The 14,004-nt window shown below is 32.5% G+C and overlaps 1 protein-coding gene across 1 annotated transcript; it reads right to left on the bottom strand.

The window, feature by feature from the left end:
• Positions 1-3,001: 3,001 nt before the first annotated feature.
• LOC111717162 (uncharacterized) lies at positions 3,002-7,563 on the bottom strand. Its single transcript, XM_023492671.1, has 7 exons — positions 7,454-7,563; positions 5,907-5,963; positions 5,800-5,834; positions 5,673-5,738; positions 4,594-4,652; positions 4,321-4,396; positions 3,002-3,268 (listed from the first exon to the last, which is right to left on the bottom strand). The coding sequence occupies exons 1-7, from the start codon at positions 7,505-7,507 to the stop codon at positions 3,220-3,222; spliced, it is 396 nt and encodes a 131-aa protein (XP_023348439.1). The 5' UTR covers positions 7,508-7,563; the 3' UTR covers positions 3,002-3,219.
• Positions 7,564-14,004: the final 6,441 nt, after the last annotated feature.

Below are 14,004 nucleotides of genomic sequence, written 5' to 3'. Positions count from 1 at the left end.
GTCTCCGTGGACCGACTTAAACCTGTTCTTTCTGATCGTCCTCTGGTTTCGCAGTTGCCTCCCCGACGTGGAAGACCTCCGTTGGCTCCAACCTCTCTAGCACCTCTCCAGAGAGCCCAGAGAATGAAGAAGAGAGTTAGATTCTCACCTCAACAACCTTCTCCTCTCCCAGTCCGACGGAACCCTCGAAGAGAAGTCCGAGATAAAATATTTATGCCATCTTAAACTTTTTACATGTTTCAAACTATAAATTGAAATATAAATTGGCCTAACCATTAGGCTGCTTAAATATAGGGGTTATAAAATAAAGTTTTTCTCTTGGCGCATATTATTTGTGCATTTCCCTGTTGCATATATTTGTTTTGTAAACTATATTTTCAAACGATCCTATAAAAAATGGTATTTGCTAATTTGTCAATAAATATTCACCTATCAAAATAAAGCTCTTCTCTCATATATGTATATAAATATTATAAACATAAACATATATGTTAGCTATAGCTTGCCACACGGGTGGTTCAATAAAATTTGCTGACATTTTTCAGAGGAACCTAATGGGTTCCCTTGGTGGTCCTTCGATATTTAAAAAAAATCTATTTTCAAAATTCGAATTATTTTTTTAATTCAAATTTTCAGCTTGTAAAAATAATATAAACCTGGGCAACACCGGGTTCCCAAGCTCTTGTACATTATTGAAGCAACGATAAAAATAATATAAACCTGGGCGGCAACACCGGGTTTCCAAGCTCGTGTACATTATTGAAGCAACGGTAAAAATAATATAAACCTGGGCAACACCGGGTTCCCAAGCTCGTGTACATTATTGAAGCAACGATAAAAATAATATAAACCTGGGCAACACCGTGTTCCCAAGCTCGTGTACATTATTGAAGCAACGATAAAAATAATATAAACCTGGGCAACACCGGGTTCCCAAGCTCGTGTACATTATTGAAGCAACGATAAAAATAATATAAACCTGGGCGGCAACACCGGGTTTCCAAGCTCGTGTACATTATTGAAGCAACGATAAAAATTTCTATTTCAATGTATTTTTTATTCTATTTAACGATAGTAAAATGTTATATCATAGAAAAAATTTAAAAGATTTATTATCCTCGATTAATAATTTTAAGTTAAAATGATGATGCTTTTAGATGGTGGTATGTATACCTATAATGTTAACCATATGATGTATAGAAAAAATGTTATCAATTTATCAAATCAACCTGACCTGATGGTTGCCCACCTATAGACCCCAACCCTTCTCCCTCTTTACTATATTTAATAGTATTTTCCATACTCGGAGTATATATCTATTATCATGCATATATGCACAAAGAGATATGTGGGAATTCTAAACCTTTTAAAGATTGTTTCTGTCCAAATTAAAATTAAACGGATTGTTTATAACTTTTCAAAACTTATAACTTGTCAAAATAGTCGCATTTTGCATATAATTATTTAAAGAATATTGTTAAAATTAAAAAAAATATGTAAAAAAATGTTGTTGTAAGCCAAACAGTTTTACCAGTAACTAGAGCATCAACTTAAGACTGATCTGTGTACACTGTACAGTGCACAAATGCTGTGTTAAATGTTCATTGAACCATTTAAAGTCATAACTTGAGCCTAACTGTCGTCTTCATATTCTCATTTACTGTATACATATACATACAATTTAGCCTTTCTGTTCTGTCTTGTACAAAAGATAATTTTACATACTCCTAGTTTATCCTTGTTTTACATACTCCTAGTTTATCCTTGTATACTGATGATTAATGGTTTATCACAATAAACCAGCTCTGGGTTCAATAATCTTCTAGATTAGAAATAAAAAAAACCAAACAGGTGCAATTTTGGGAGGTTAATATTGGAAGGAGGGGGGCCAGGGGGTGGGGAATGAAAGAGGCAGGGGGTGGAGGATTGAAGAGGTGGGGCGGGGCGTTTGGGAAAAAAGTGTAGGTGGCCAAATTGATGGTCAAAATAAAATCATTAAATCATATTTCTTTTAACGACAGATTCAAGACTATAGATTTGCTTGCCCTATTTTCTTTCAGTTTGCATTTAAATATTGCTCTCAACATTTTCAGACTGAAGTCTATATAAAATCATGGCGAACGATCTCTTTATTTTTTGTGAAAAATCATAAAATTCAATTTTGATTATTAAATTTTCCGCGAAGCTGTTCAAACCATGCCTTCGAGGTTTAATTAAAAGGGTCTTCTTAGCAAATTTTAAATTCTCATCAATTTTCTGATATTTGATATTTAACACCCAGAAGTTTGCACTGGGGAAATATTGGCAAACCTATTAAAAATGTGCAAATATTATCCGCAAAATTTTTGGACTTGACCCCAGTTAATTTATCCCTTGGGTGTTCTGGATTCATAAACCGAATAGTTCCTGTTTTATGATTCATTTTTCACAACTTTTATTAAATATTCTTATAGCCCCTCCCATTTTTCTTTATTCCCCCCCCCCCTCCGTCATCTCGTTTTTATTAATTTTATCGTCATCTGCGAATTTTATTCTAAAAGTGTAATGTTCCCCGATGAAAAACTATTAATGTGTGTAATTGGTGTAAAATGGTCGGATTTGTCAGATTAATGTTCAAAATCCCAAAATTTGGAATTTGGTCGAAAGCTGGAGACTAGAAATCAATTTTTTTAGAATAATTTCTCATAGTTTATGTTATATCACGCCCCTAATCTATCTATCATCAGTCCTGATCTTTCCGCAGTAATTTTTCATGGTTTCTCTTTTATTCTTCAAATTTACCCTTTTTCCTTTACTCACTTTTGTACAATATTCTTTTCCCTATATTCCCCCCCCTCCCACCTTCAACTTATATTGTAGGTTTATTCTAATCAACATACAGGGTGTCCCACATCATATTATCAATATTGTAGGTTTATTCTAATCAACATATATGTTCACAATTTAAATAGAAGATGGGCGCGAAGCGCCCTAAAAGCCTAGTTATGAATAATCTTCTCAATTGTACTGCAACCTTTATTCCGATATTGTATAATATACAAATATAGACTGATTTAATGCAGAGATACATAATCATGGATAAATATAATTTGTGTTTGTACACAGGAACTGTACAATAAGTTTAATGTACTGCAGTCTACCAATGTTTATACATATTGTCTATTGATCTCAAATGACATTAGAAAGCCTCTAATGACCTCTAATGACCTCTAATGACCTCTAGTGACCTCTGGAGCCTCTGTAGATTTTGGTATATCTGGCCCTTCCGCTATAGATAAAAAATAAGCTGTTTTCTTTAATATATGACTGTAAGTGTAATTTTAAGCGCAGATGCTCGATTCACAACGGCACCCTTGAAACCTTTATCTGATTAATAATGTGGAAGATATAGTCGTGTTTTTCTAGGTTTAAAATAAATACAGTGAATCCCATATATATGAATACATAGCAAGAGTTTTTTATAAACTCTTAAACTCTTTTTTCCGCGGCATTTGATCTTAAATATGTAATATACGACATTATAAAAATCTCTTGCTATGTATTCATATATCTGGGATTAACTGTATCAGTTTTCAAAATTCTAAATAATAATATTTTATTCATACTTGACCCCATCATTGAGAATCGGGCGTTGCCATTTTCTAAGCTTTCAAATATCAATTTAATTTCGAATTTTAAACAGAATTTAATATATAAGATTTCTTTTAGCAGAACAAATGTTTTAATTCTAACACATGCTATGTTTGCAAAAGAATCGAAGATAGCAAAGACGACTTTACAAAGAAAAGAATAAAAAGAGTAAAAAGAGTAAAAGAAATAATCAAACATAAAGGATGTCAAAAATCAGCTCGAATTAAAAAGATGCTTAAAAATGCCCGTTTTTCATAGAACCTAGTTCTTTCACACTCCATAAAGCTTTTTACTATTTTTACTATTACAAATAAATCTATAATTTTTATTTCTGAAAGTTGTTCAAAGTTCATCGTCGAAAAATACTAACAATCCACCACCAATTTATATTTAATATAAAGTAAAAAATAAATATGTAACTTTTCTTATCCTTTCCTTTCCTTTTCCTTTTATTTCTATTTTTATACTTTTTTAGAATTAGGGGGAAATATTCCCACAACCTCTACTTTTAGAGGTTTCTAAATATTTTCTCCTGAAACAGTTTATTTTGTATGTTTTTGTTATATTTCATAAAAAATAATTTTTTACTTTACTTACTTTTACTTGAAGGGTCACTTAAAATTACGCGTACATTTAAGACACATTTGTTGTACTTTTTTAGTCTGTTTCTATAACTTATTATTTCTATCCCTGGATTTGGGCGGACGAGCAATCAGTCCCAGAGATGGAAGATTCATAATACGAGGAAGAGATCTATAGAAAACGCCTGGAACAAATTAACAAATGAAAAATGTCGTCTTCGATCCTCCATCTTTTTCAGATGCACGTCAGAGCTCGTGCAGCTGAATTTGAATCATAAAAGAATAAATATAAAAGATGTTTTCTTTGTTTAAAAAAAGTATCAGAAATTTTGAAATTTGGGATATTAGATGTATTTTCAAAAAAATAAACAATCCCTTTAACCTGTAGTTTCCTCCCCGTCATAATCATCTTCATCTTCTTTAATCAAACCAGCGTATCCTCTGAAATCAAGGTTGTATAATAAGGTTGCTTACTGTTACTCTCTATGCGCTCCAATGTACGGGAAATGTTGTGTCCTTGGTATAGATGGATAAAATTAGTATATGACGTCACTCTCACATCTATAATCAGTGACGTCTTATGAGGATTTTGTCTTTCTATGCTTAGGACTAGGAGACGACATTTCCTTTACATTTGAGCGCATCGAGAGTAAGCAACCTTTGCCCTTCATAGAGTTCATGATTAACTTCACTTTAAGTTTAAATTAACTTTAAGTTCAATTTAACTTCAAGTTTAACTTAATTTTAGTTCAATTTAAATTTATTTCCTACTTAACTTTATGTTCAACTAAACTTTAAGTTCAACGAACTTTTAGTTCAACTTAATTTTAAGTTCAACTTAATTTTAAGTTCAACTTAATTTTAAGTTCAACTTAATTTTAAGTTCAACTTTACTTTGAGTTCAACTTACTTTAAGTTCAACTTAATTTTTAGTTCAACTTAAATTTATGTTCTACTTAAATTTATGTTCAACTTATCTTTAAGTTTAACTTAAATTTATGGTTGGGTTGAGGAGTAGAATGGGTTGAGGAGAAGGATGGGTTGAGGAGAAGGATGGGTTGAGGAGAAGGATGGGTTGAGAAGAAGGATGGGATGAGGAGAATGATGGGCTGAGGAGAAGAATGGGTTGAGGAGAAGGATGGGTTGAGAAGAAGGATGGGTTGAGGAGAAGGATGGGTTGAGGAGAAGGATGGGTTGAGGAGAATGATGGGTTGAGGAGAAGGATGGGTTGAGGAGAAGAAGGATGGGTTGAGGAGAAGGATTTGAGGAGAAGAAGGATGGGTTGAAGAGAAGGATGGGTTGAGGAGAAGGATATTTTGAGGAGAAGGATGGGTTGAGGAGAAGGATGGGTTGAGGAGAAGAAGGATTGGTTGAAGAGAAGGATGGGTTGAGGAGAAGGATATTTTGAAGAGAAGGATGGGTTGAGGAGAAGAAAGAGTTCAAAAGAAGAATGGATTAAACCTGAGTATCGGAGAAATCATGGTTCTCTGCTCTAGATCTTCTCCTTCTTCATCATCTTGCGGTAACCTGAAAAAAAAAAACAGAAAAATGTATTATTTTTCATTTCCACCAAAAAAATGAGTAAAACCTGTTGAGTGAGGTTGGAGAGTATCGAGCCAAATTCTGAAAAGGAAACTGATTATTTCTATACTAAACACATTATTTCATTAATTAGTAAATTAATTGATTAATTACCTTTATTTCCTTAATTAACCTTTGATTAGAAGAAGTATTCTGTAAGCGGGCTCTTCCCTATACATTGTACATTTATTAATATTATCTATATTGTAGGTTTATTCTAATCCACATACAGGGTGTCCCACATCATATTATCAATATTGTAGGTTTATTCTAATCAACATACAGGGTGTCCCACATCATATTATCTATATTGTAGGTTTATTCTAATCAACATAGTTTGCTAATTTTCTGCGATTCTGTGATTCAATCTTTACAAAATTTTATATTTCGATAGAAATAATTTCTTCACACATTTTCGCTTTTCTGAATTTTTGTTTTTAAGAGAAAAAATTAAAAATTTTCAAAAAATATTGAAAAAACACCATACAGGAGAGTTGCACAAAAAAGGTACAATTTTGCTCCAAGCGCCGCTAATCACACTTTTTTATTGACTGACCCTGTATTTTTTTCAGCGATGTCATAGACCTTTTCTATATTATTTTTCTATTTTCTATGTTATATGAAATGGCCTAAGTTTGAAATATCTAAGGTTTACACCAGCAGGTTGCAAAGATATAGGGATCAGCAAATTCAAGTATTCGAAATTAAACGAGATAATTGTTGACAAAACTCTATTTTAATTAATGTAGGACAATTCTTCAAATACTGCAGTTCGATTCATATTTTGTTCAAGTCAAATTTTGTTTTCATCAATTGTGTGAAATGTGTTTCAAAAGTTTTATTTCTGCATTTGACTTATTTATTAACATTTTCCTTCTTAAATTAAGAAAGTTATAAAATATGTGTTTGGGATTTGTCGACCTTGTTTCAAAATTTGTCTCTAGACAAGACAAGAATAAAAATTAAAATTTGAAGCCGGTGTCCCTGTGTATGTTTTTGTTGAAATCTTGTGGGTTGACAATAAAAGGTTCTGTGGAAACACCTTTCGGTAAAAACTTTAGATTTTAAGATACGAAGTTTAATTTGGACAGATTGTGTAGAGCCCCAGCCCCTACCGACCCTCCCCTCCCCACTCTAAACCCTTCCAGCCAACCAACTTCATGGTTTTTTCCTTGTTTGCTAACCAAATCTTGACTGACCAATTGACTGACTTTCTTACTGACCTACTAATTCATTATCTATTTGACTAATTTGGCTGACTATTTCCCTGACTTACTAACTGATTGCCTGACTTACTGACTGGTTGAATGATTAAAGAATTGACTGAGTTATTGAAGTGCTAAATAACTTACTTTTTAGCTGATTGACTGACTTACTGTCTAACTGATTAACCCACTATTTTACTTATCAGCTTACTTACTGACTTACTGACTCCCCAGTTTACAGAAAGGATGATTTACTTATTTACTGATTAACCAACTTATGGACTTATCCCCTAAAGTTTTTTCTACTGGCTGATTAATTGATTATCTGCATTAATAAGTAATCTATTGATTTACTGATTAATTGATTATATTATTCAATGATTGACTGAGTAACTGACTGAGTGACTAACTGTCTGACTAAATAACTAGCTAATTGACGTTGACTTAATAACTAACCTGAGAATGAGCAAGGAGAGATGCAAGGATGAACAGAACGACTCCAGTATTCATTTTTACTCCGTGTATCCTGTATCCTGTATCCTGAATAGTATTGAGAATACACGGTATCTGTGCTCTTATATATATATCACCAGGAGAGAGTAAATCTCCAGAGTTGGATGTTACTCTTATATGATCTAAAATTAAAGGAACTGTTCGCAAAATTTAAAGTACCGCAATGTTGGCAATGTCCGATTTACAACGGTACCCTTGTTTTTAAAGGTTTAAACTCTGTTAATTCCTTAATGCTTTCCTGCCGTAGAAATGCGCAATGTTTTGAATTGGGCATTGCCATCCCTTTAAGCTAAACCTTTAGTCCAATGAGCATGAAACAGTGTAAACAGACCATTAGTGACTTAATAAGTGTCTAGTAATAATTACAATTTGCTTGCAACAAACATCAAATTATACACTGAAGTATTATACTATAATGTCGTCTTGCTATTCCATTTTCTTCTATTCATCACAGTAAATTTTATAATTTTATAATTTATAATTTGATTTCATGGGAGATAGGAGTAACTTAAAAATAAAGTCTTAAAAGATTATATTATGTAAAAAGATTAGCTTTTGAAATCTTCTTTAAACGTTAATTTACTTTGCTCTAATCCGCACTCAAACTTTTTTTCCTCACTTGTCCTGGCTTTAACCCATTATTTAAACATTGTAAAGAGAAGATTTCAACTTTCAACAGATTTTTTCCTTCAAAAATTCAAAAAGATTTAGGCGGCCCAAGCCTGTGCTTTAATTTACACATTTGAGACACCTAAATTTTGACTCCATAAAAAAATGCGCAACGCAAAGCTTTTATAAAAAAGACGCGACGCGCACTAAATTCTTAATCTATATAATATACTGAGTGTAAAAAGTAGATAGGCAGAAAGCTAACCATCATCTCAAATCATTACATCCAATTATGATGTGGCCGGGGTTCAATTGTCAAAACTATCATTTATCATTCACACAATACAAACCTTAAATATACAATCCAACCCCATAATCCAGTTCCATTCTATTCTATTCTATTCTATCCTTTTTACAGATTCGATTCAGTCCTTCCTTAATCTACTTCTTTCTGAAGTTTCCTTAATTGAAACGAACTTTATAAAAGATTTAAACCATCATCAAGATTCAAGGTTATAATGCAAGGAAAGTTAATTGTGGTCGCGTATAATCTGCGTACATATTGAAACCAGTTCTTTCTGGACGGAATTTGAAAACAAGAATAGATGCATCAGTGTTCGTTTAGTATCCGAGGAGATTAAAAGCATTAAAATTTGATAATTTTGGTAATTCACATAATAGTTTCCTATGACCAGAATATTTCAATGATTTTTTATGCGGAAGGTGGATCCCATTTCAGGCTGTGACATCCGTCTTGTGTTTACATTGACAGTACACTGCAGTACAAAAGATGCTACACCTCTGAAAAAATTTTCCTTGCATTTTAACCTTGACTAAAATTGATCTATAAATTCTTTGTGTACAAAGACGCTTGTCAGAGAATCTTATCTTCAGGAGAAGGGAGACAAGGGGATCTTCAGGAGAAGGGAGACAAGGGGATCTTCAGGAGAAGGGAGACAAGGGGATCTTCAGGAGAAGGGAGACAAGGGGATCGAAAAAAAACAGAATCTTTATTGTTTAGTTATCTTACTATATTCAGCTTACTCTCGATACGCTCCAATGTACAGAAAATGTCGTCTCCTTGGCATAGATAGATAAAATCCGCATATGACGTCACTGATCTATGCTAAGGAGACGACATTTTCCGTACATTGGATCCCATCGAGACGAAGCAACCTTATTATACAACCTTGATAGAAATACACCCATTTTTGTACCTGTTTTTTATACAAGAACATTTTTTGCAGGAGAAATTCCTAATTCCATGGACTACGATTAATAACCTTATCCCACAAAAGAATAAAGTGGCAATTTTGCAATTTTGACATTTTTTGACAAAAAAACAGGAAAGTTCATGCAACATGGATGTAACTGTATATGAAAACATGCAAACTGCAGTGAAACCCAGAAAACTCCGAAATAAGATGTTTAGACGCAAGTTATGACTTTAAATAGTTCAATGAACATGAGATACCACAATTGTGCAGTGTAAATAGACCCATTTAATAAGTGGGATAATAATTTACTGTGTTAAAGCTATTTGCGTTGTAACCGCAACTAATGCATTTCAGCATTGCTTTAATGTCGTCTTCCTATTCTACAGTTTTCTGGTTATCACAGTATGACCAGAAAAAAATGGATTGGAATATAATACAATTAGGGATTAGAAAATTAAGGACCAGAAAGAAAACACAGAGAAAAAAATTAAAAAATTGGGAAAGAGAAAAAGGGAGAAGGGATTAGGAAAAGAGACTGAAGGGAAATGTAAAAGAAATAAAAAATAAAAGAAAAAACAGATGCGCACACTTTAGAAAAAAGTCCAAAATGTATTATCTAGCACACAAAGGATTTTCCATTAATACATGATGGTTTATAAAGAATAGATAGAAACGATACTAAACTAGATGCTATTTGTCAAGTGTCGTTTACTGGATGCATGGGTTCATATAGATAGATAGATGGGGGATAGATATATGGTAGATAGATAGATAGATTAATGAGATGGTCATAATAAGTTGATAAATAGTTAAAATGATGAAATGGGAGCCTGTGGAGAGAGATAATGGACGAAAGGGGGACTAGGGCAGGGGTCGTTTAGGCTAAAAGGGATGAGGTTGGAGAGAGGGGGGGGAGGCTAAAAGGGATGAGGTTGGAGAGAGGGGAGGAGGCTGAAAGGGATGAGGTTGGAGAGAGGGGGGGGAGGCTAAAAAGAGATGATTTCAAAAAAGGGAGAGGGAGTAAAAATTTAGTCTTTTTGCAAAAATTAAGGCCTTTATTTTTTATGTTGCATTCAAATTTGAATAAAGTAAGTGGATAACATAAATTAGCTTATAAAATCAATTGAGCTAAAAAAGCTAATACTTAATGCAAAATTAACTTTAATGCAATCAAAATTAGAAAAAGAGTCGACACAAACAGGATTACCAACAAAAAAATAAACTTTAATGACAATTTGATAATTTTTAAATAAAACTATTGAAACAACCGATTCTGCTTTTAATTGTCTTTTAATTACGTTATACAGTGATATCCAGAAAACTGTGGAATAGGAAGACGACATTAGTGCAATACTGAAGGGCGTTTACTAGCATGTTATTAAATCTCTAATTAAGTGAAATGGGTCTCCTGACACTGAACAATTGCTGTGTCTCATGTTTATTGGACTATTTAAAGTCATATCTTGAGTCTAAAAGTTGTCTTACTATTCCAGAGTTTTCTGGTTATCACTGTATGTGATTTGTAAAAAAAAACAGGTTTACAGCGTGAAGGACCTATTCATGTAAATAAAAGGAGTAGATAAATTATGTACAGTCGTCTCTGAAGTCCCATCCTTTGTGGGTAACCCTGGAACACCTAGATCATAAAAAAGCCTTTTTTATTTTGATGGCATGGACTATGGAGTTAAATCAATATTTATAATGAATGAGTGAATTCTATGAATGAAAGCAGAATCCCGAGTTTTCTAAAAATAAATAAGAAAATTAAGTCCTTCGAGAATTCCCCCCTAATAATGTTCTGGTTTATTTATACTAATTAACAGATTAATTGATATAATTCTCTATCTCGAATTCGAGTTTCCAATATTCGTGTTTTTATAAAGAAAATATTAATTACAATCACACATTGTTACAAAATCCTGTATGGCCCCTTTACTGACTGAAAAAATGGTAAAGCAATAAGCCCCCCCCTTCTTCTCTTACCCCCCCTCCTCCTTCCCCATTTATTAACGTTTAACTATCAAAGACTAACGTTTTTCACGTTTTTCTTTTTTGTTCGACTAAAGTTTAGAGCACTAGAAATTCAGGGCGCTTCGCGCCCTTCTTTCTAGGCTTTTAGGGCGCTTCGCGCCCATCTTCTATTTAAACTTTTAATTGTGGCTTTATCTGTGAGCATCTTCTCTTTGTACAGTATAAAACGAAAACAAAAAAAGTTTGCGGATTTCATAAAATTTTTTTGTAAGGGGGAAAAAAGGAGGGTTGGTAAAAAGGAAAAATTAAAGGTCACTCAACTGCCTTGTATTTAATTTATCATAATTTAGCTTAATACTGCAAAGACGACCTGAAACTCCTATAGTTTAACGATTCAAAGGTTAAAGTAAGTTTTCTGTTTTGAATATAGTCTTTCTATATCTTATTTGACAAAGAAATAAAAAAGTTTATAGTTGAAAACTATCTTGAATTTGAGTAAACAGAAAATATAAATTCAGTGCAGTCGTCTCTGACGTCTAATTCTTTGTGGGTAGGTAACCATGTATTAAAACAAATATAATGAGACGGCGGAACCGAGTTGAAATAATTTTTTGCGTGCATTACAATATTCTTAAAAATGTTGAAGGAAGATCTTATTCTAATTAAAAAAAGAAAATTTCAAAATAGAGGATAGTATATGACAATGCAATGGTCCGATTTTTTTTGGTGGGGGGGGGGGAAGGGTTGGTCAATGTTAAAAATATGTCGGTATTTATTTTAAAAATATGTATATTTATGTAGCTTTCAAGTGAGTTTCACAACAGTTTGGTGTGCAAAAATTAAAATTCTAAATTCTTGCATAAATGTTTATATAATGCAAAAGAAATCTTTTTGCAGAAATGTAAAATATTCGTCTAAATACATAATACATAGAAGGATAATGAACAGATTCAATAGTTTAGGAGTGGGCATTGTTTTTTTTTTTTGGGGGGGGGGGGTTCAAAAATTCATTTTTTTTTTCATAAATAGTTGGTGACTTTTAAAAAGGCTCCGTAAAGTTTTAAGGTGTTCATCAAAACTCGAAAAATGGCAAATATATGTTTCCTTTGCTTTCATTGAACAAACTGCTACACTATACAAAACGGTTTATTTAAATGATTTTAACAATCGTTCATAGTTCTTTTACCTTACGGATTTGTTTATTCTATACTTTTCATTCAACTGCATATGCCGACAAAAAGTACTTAAGAAAAAAAGGTTGAAAAATATGTTTAATGGGTCTAATTGCGATCAAAAGTAAAAGCTTTCTGAAATATTGACAGAACCGTGAAATCCATTTGATTTTGATATTTGAGAGCCTTCTTAGATTCTGCTGGAGTCCCTTAAAATAAAAATAAATCTTGAAATTTTTCAGTCGAACCCAAAACTGGCGCCCATCTCTAACTTTCGTAATAGAGGAATTGGGTTTTGTCAAAAATGATTTAAAATGAATATAAAACTTAAGTTCGGACATATTAATGAATGTAAACATGTTCAAACTATTCCAAACATACAGGACAGACGCCAGACGCTTAAAGTGCTTACGTATTCACTATTCATCTAATTTTCATCTTAAATATAAGTTTCATTGCAGTGGTGCAACTGTTTTTTTTATAGGGGGTTGGGGAGGTGTTATCTAATATGGCATTTATTTCCAAAGCGAGGCGCGCCGTTGAAGACTATTCTTATGTAGGAAATCCTTTTTTAACGTTACGTAATTTTTGAAAATTTTGAACTTGAAAATTATATTTTTTAATCCTAATGGCACCTCTATTTCATTTAAAATATTTAGAATATAGATTGTTTTTCGAAAAGTGCTTTTGAAATATTCAATTATCCCTGCTTGAGCATGAAAATTAATCATAACAAGATAAGATCTACCTTTTCCTAACACGCGAGCTTTTTACTTTGTCATGTAGAAATAGCAAGATAGCAAGATAGCAAGAGAAATGGAGTTTTGGAACAAAATCTTAATCTAATATAGAAAAATCTTCTATTTAAATTGTGAACATGATCTCTTTGTGTACATTGTAAAAAACAAAAAAATATTCATAGATTTCAGAAAAAATTTTGGATTTATAAAATTTTCTAAAATTTTATGAAAATCGAATTTTGTTGCAGGCAAATTTTGAAAATTCGATCATACATAAACCTTCCCTGGGGTCACGTGAGGTCCCACAACAAATTTGGGCCCAATCGGTTCAGCCGGTTTGCATTTATTGGATGCAACCAAACAAACAGACAGACAGACAAGAAAAGTATATATATAGATAGTTAGAAGAAGGAAACTTTTCTGGGTTAATTAAGAATGTCTATCATGTTTTCTGGGTTTATTAAGAATGTCTATCATGTTTCAAAGCCATTAAAAAAAGCGTTATGAACGTATAGGCCAATAAAAAGTTTAAAACACAATATGCGAAAAAACACTACATATTCAATATTCAGATAGTAAAAAAAATCTTACTCACAATTTCTAATCAATATATTCACAAATGAAAGAAATTCCCAAACACTGAGAGTTCTTAATACATATTTCAGTTTTCTCTCTAAGCGAAACCATAAATGTAGTTTTTCAAATATTAAGGGTTTAGAGCAAATTAATTTTCAGATAACATTAAAATCTTTATTTTTGGTACACCATCCCCCAACACCCACCCA

The sequence above is a fragment of the Eurytemora carolleeae genome, unplaced genomic scaffold (assembly GCF_000591075.1).
Source record: "Eurytemora carolleeae unplaced genomic scaffold, Eaff_2.0 scaffold2404, whole genome shotgun sequence".
Classification (NCBI taxonomy): domain Eukaryota; kingdom Metazoa; phylum Arthropoda; class Copepoda; order Calanoida; family Temoridae; genus Eurytemora; species Eurytemora carolleeae.
The sequence above is the reverse complement of the archived record's forward strand: the minus strand, read 5'-3'. Positions and strand labels throughout refer to the sequence as shown.

Excerpts from the sequence above, each read along its gene's own strand:
- LOC111717162 (XM_023492671.1), bottom strand. The coding sequence starts at position 7,507 with ATGAATACTGGAGTCGTTCTGTTCATCCTTGCATCTCTCCTTGCTCAT. Across the intron at positions 5,835-5,906 it reads GGTTAATTAAGGAAATAAAG|AATTTGGCTCGATACTCTCC; the intron begins GTAATTAATCAA and ends TTTCCTTTTCAG. Across the intron at positions 4,397-4,593 it reads TGACGGGGAGGAAACTACAG|GCGTTTTCTATAGATCTCTT; the intron begins GTTAAAGGGATT and ends AATTTGTTCCAG.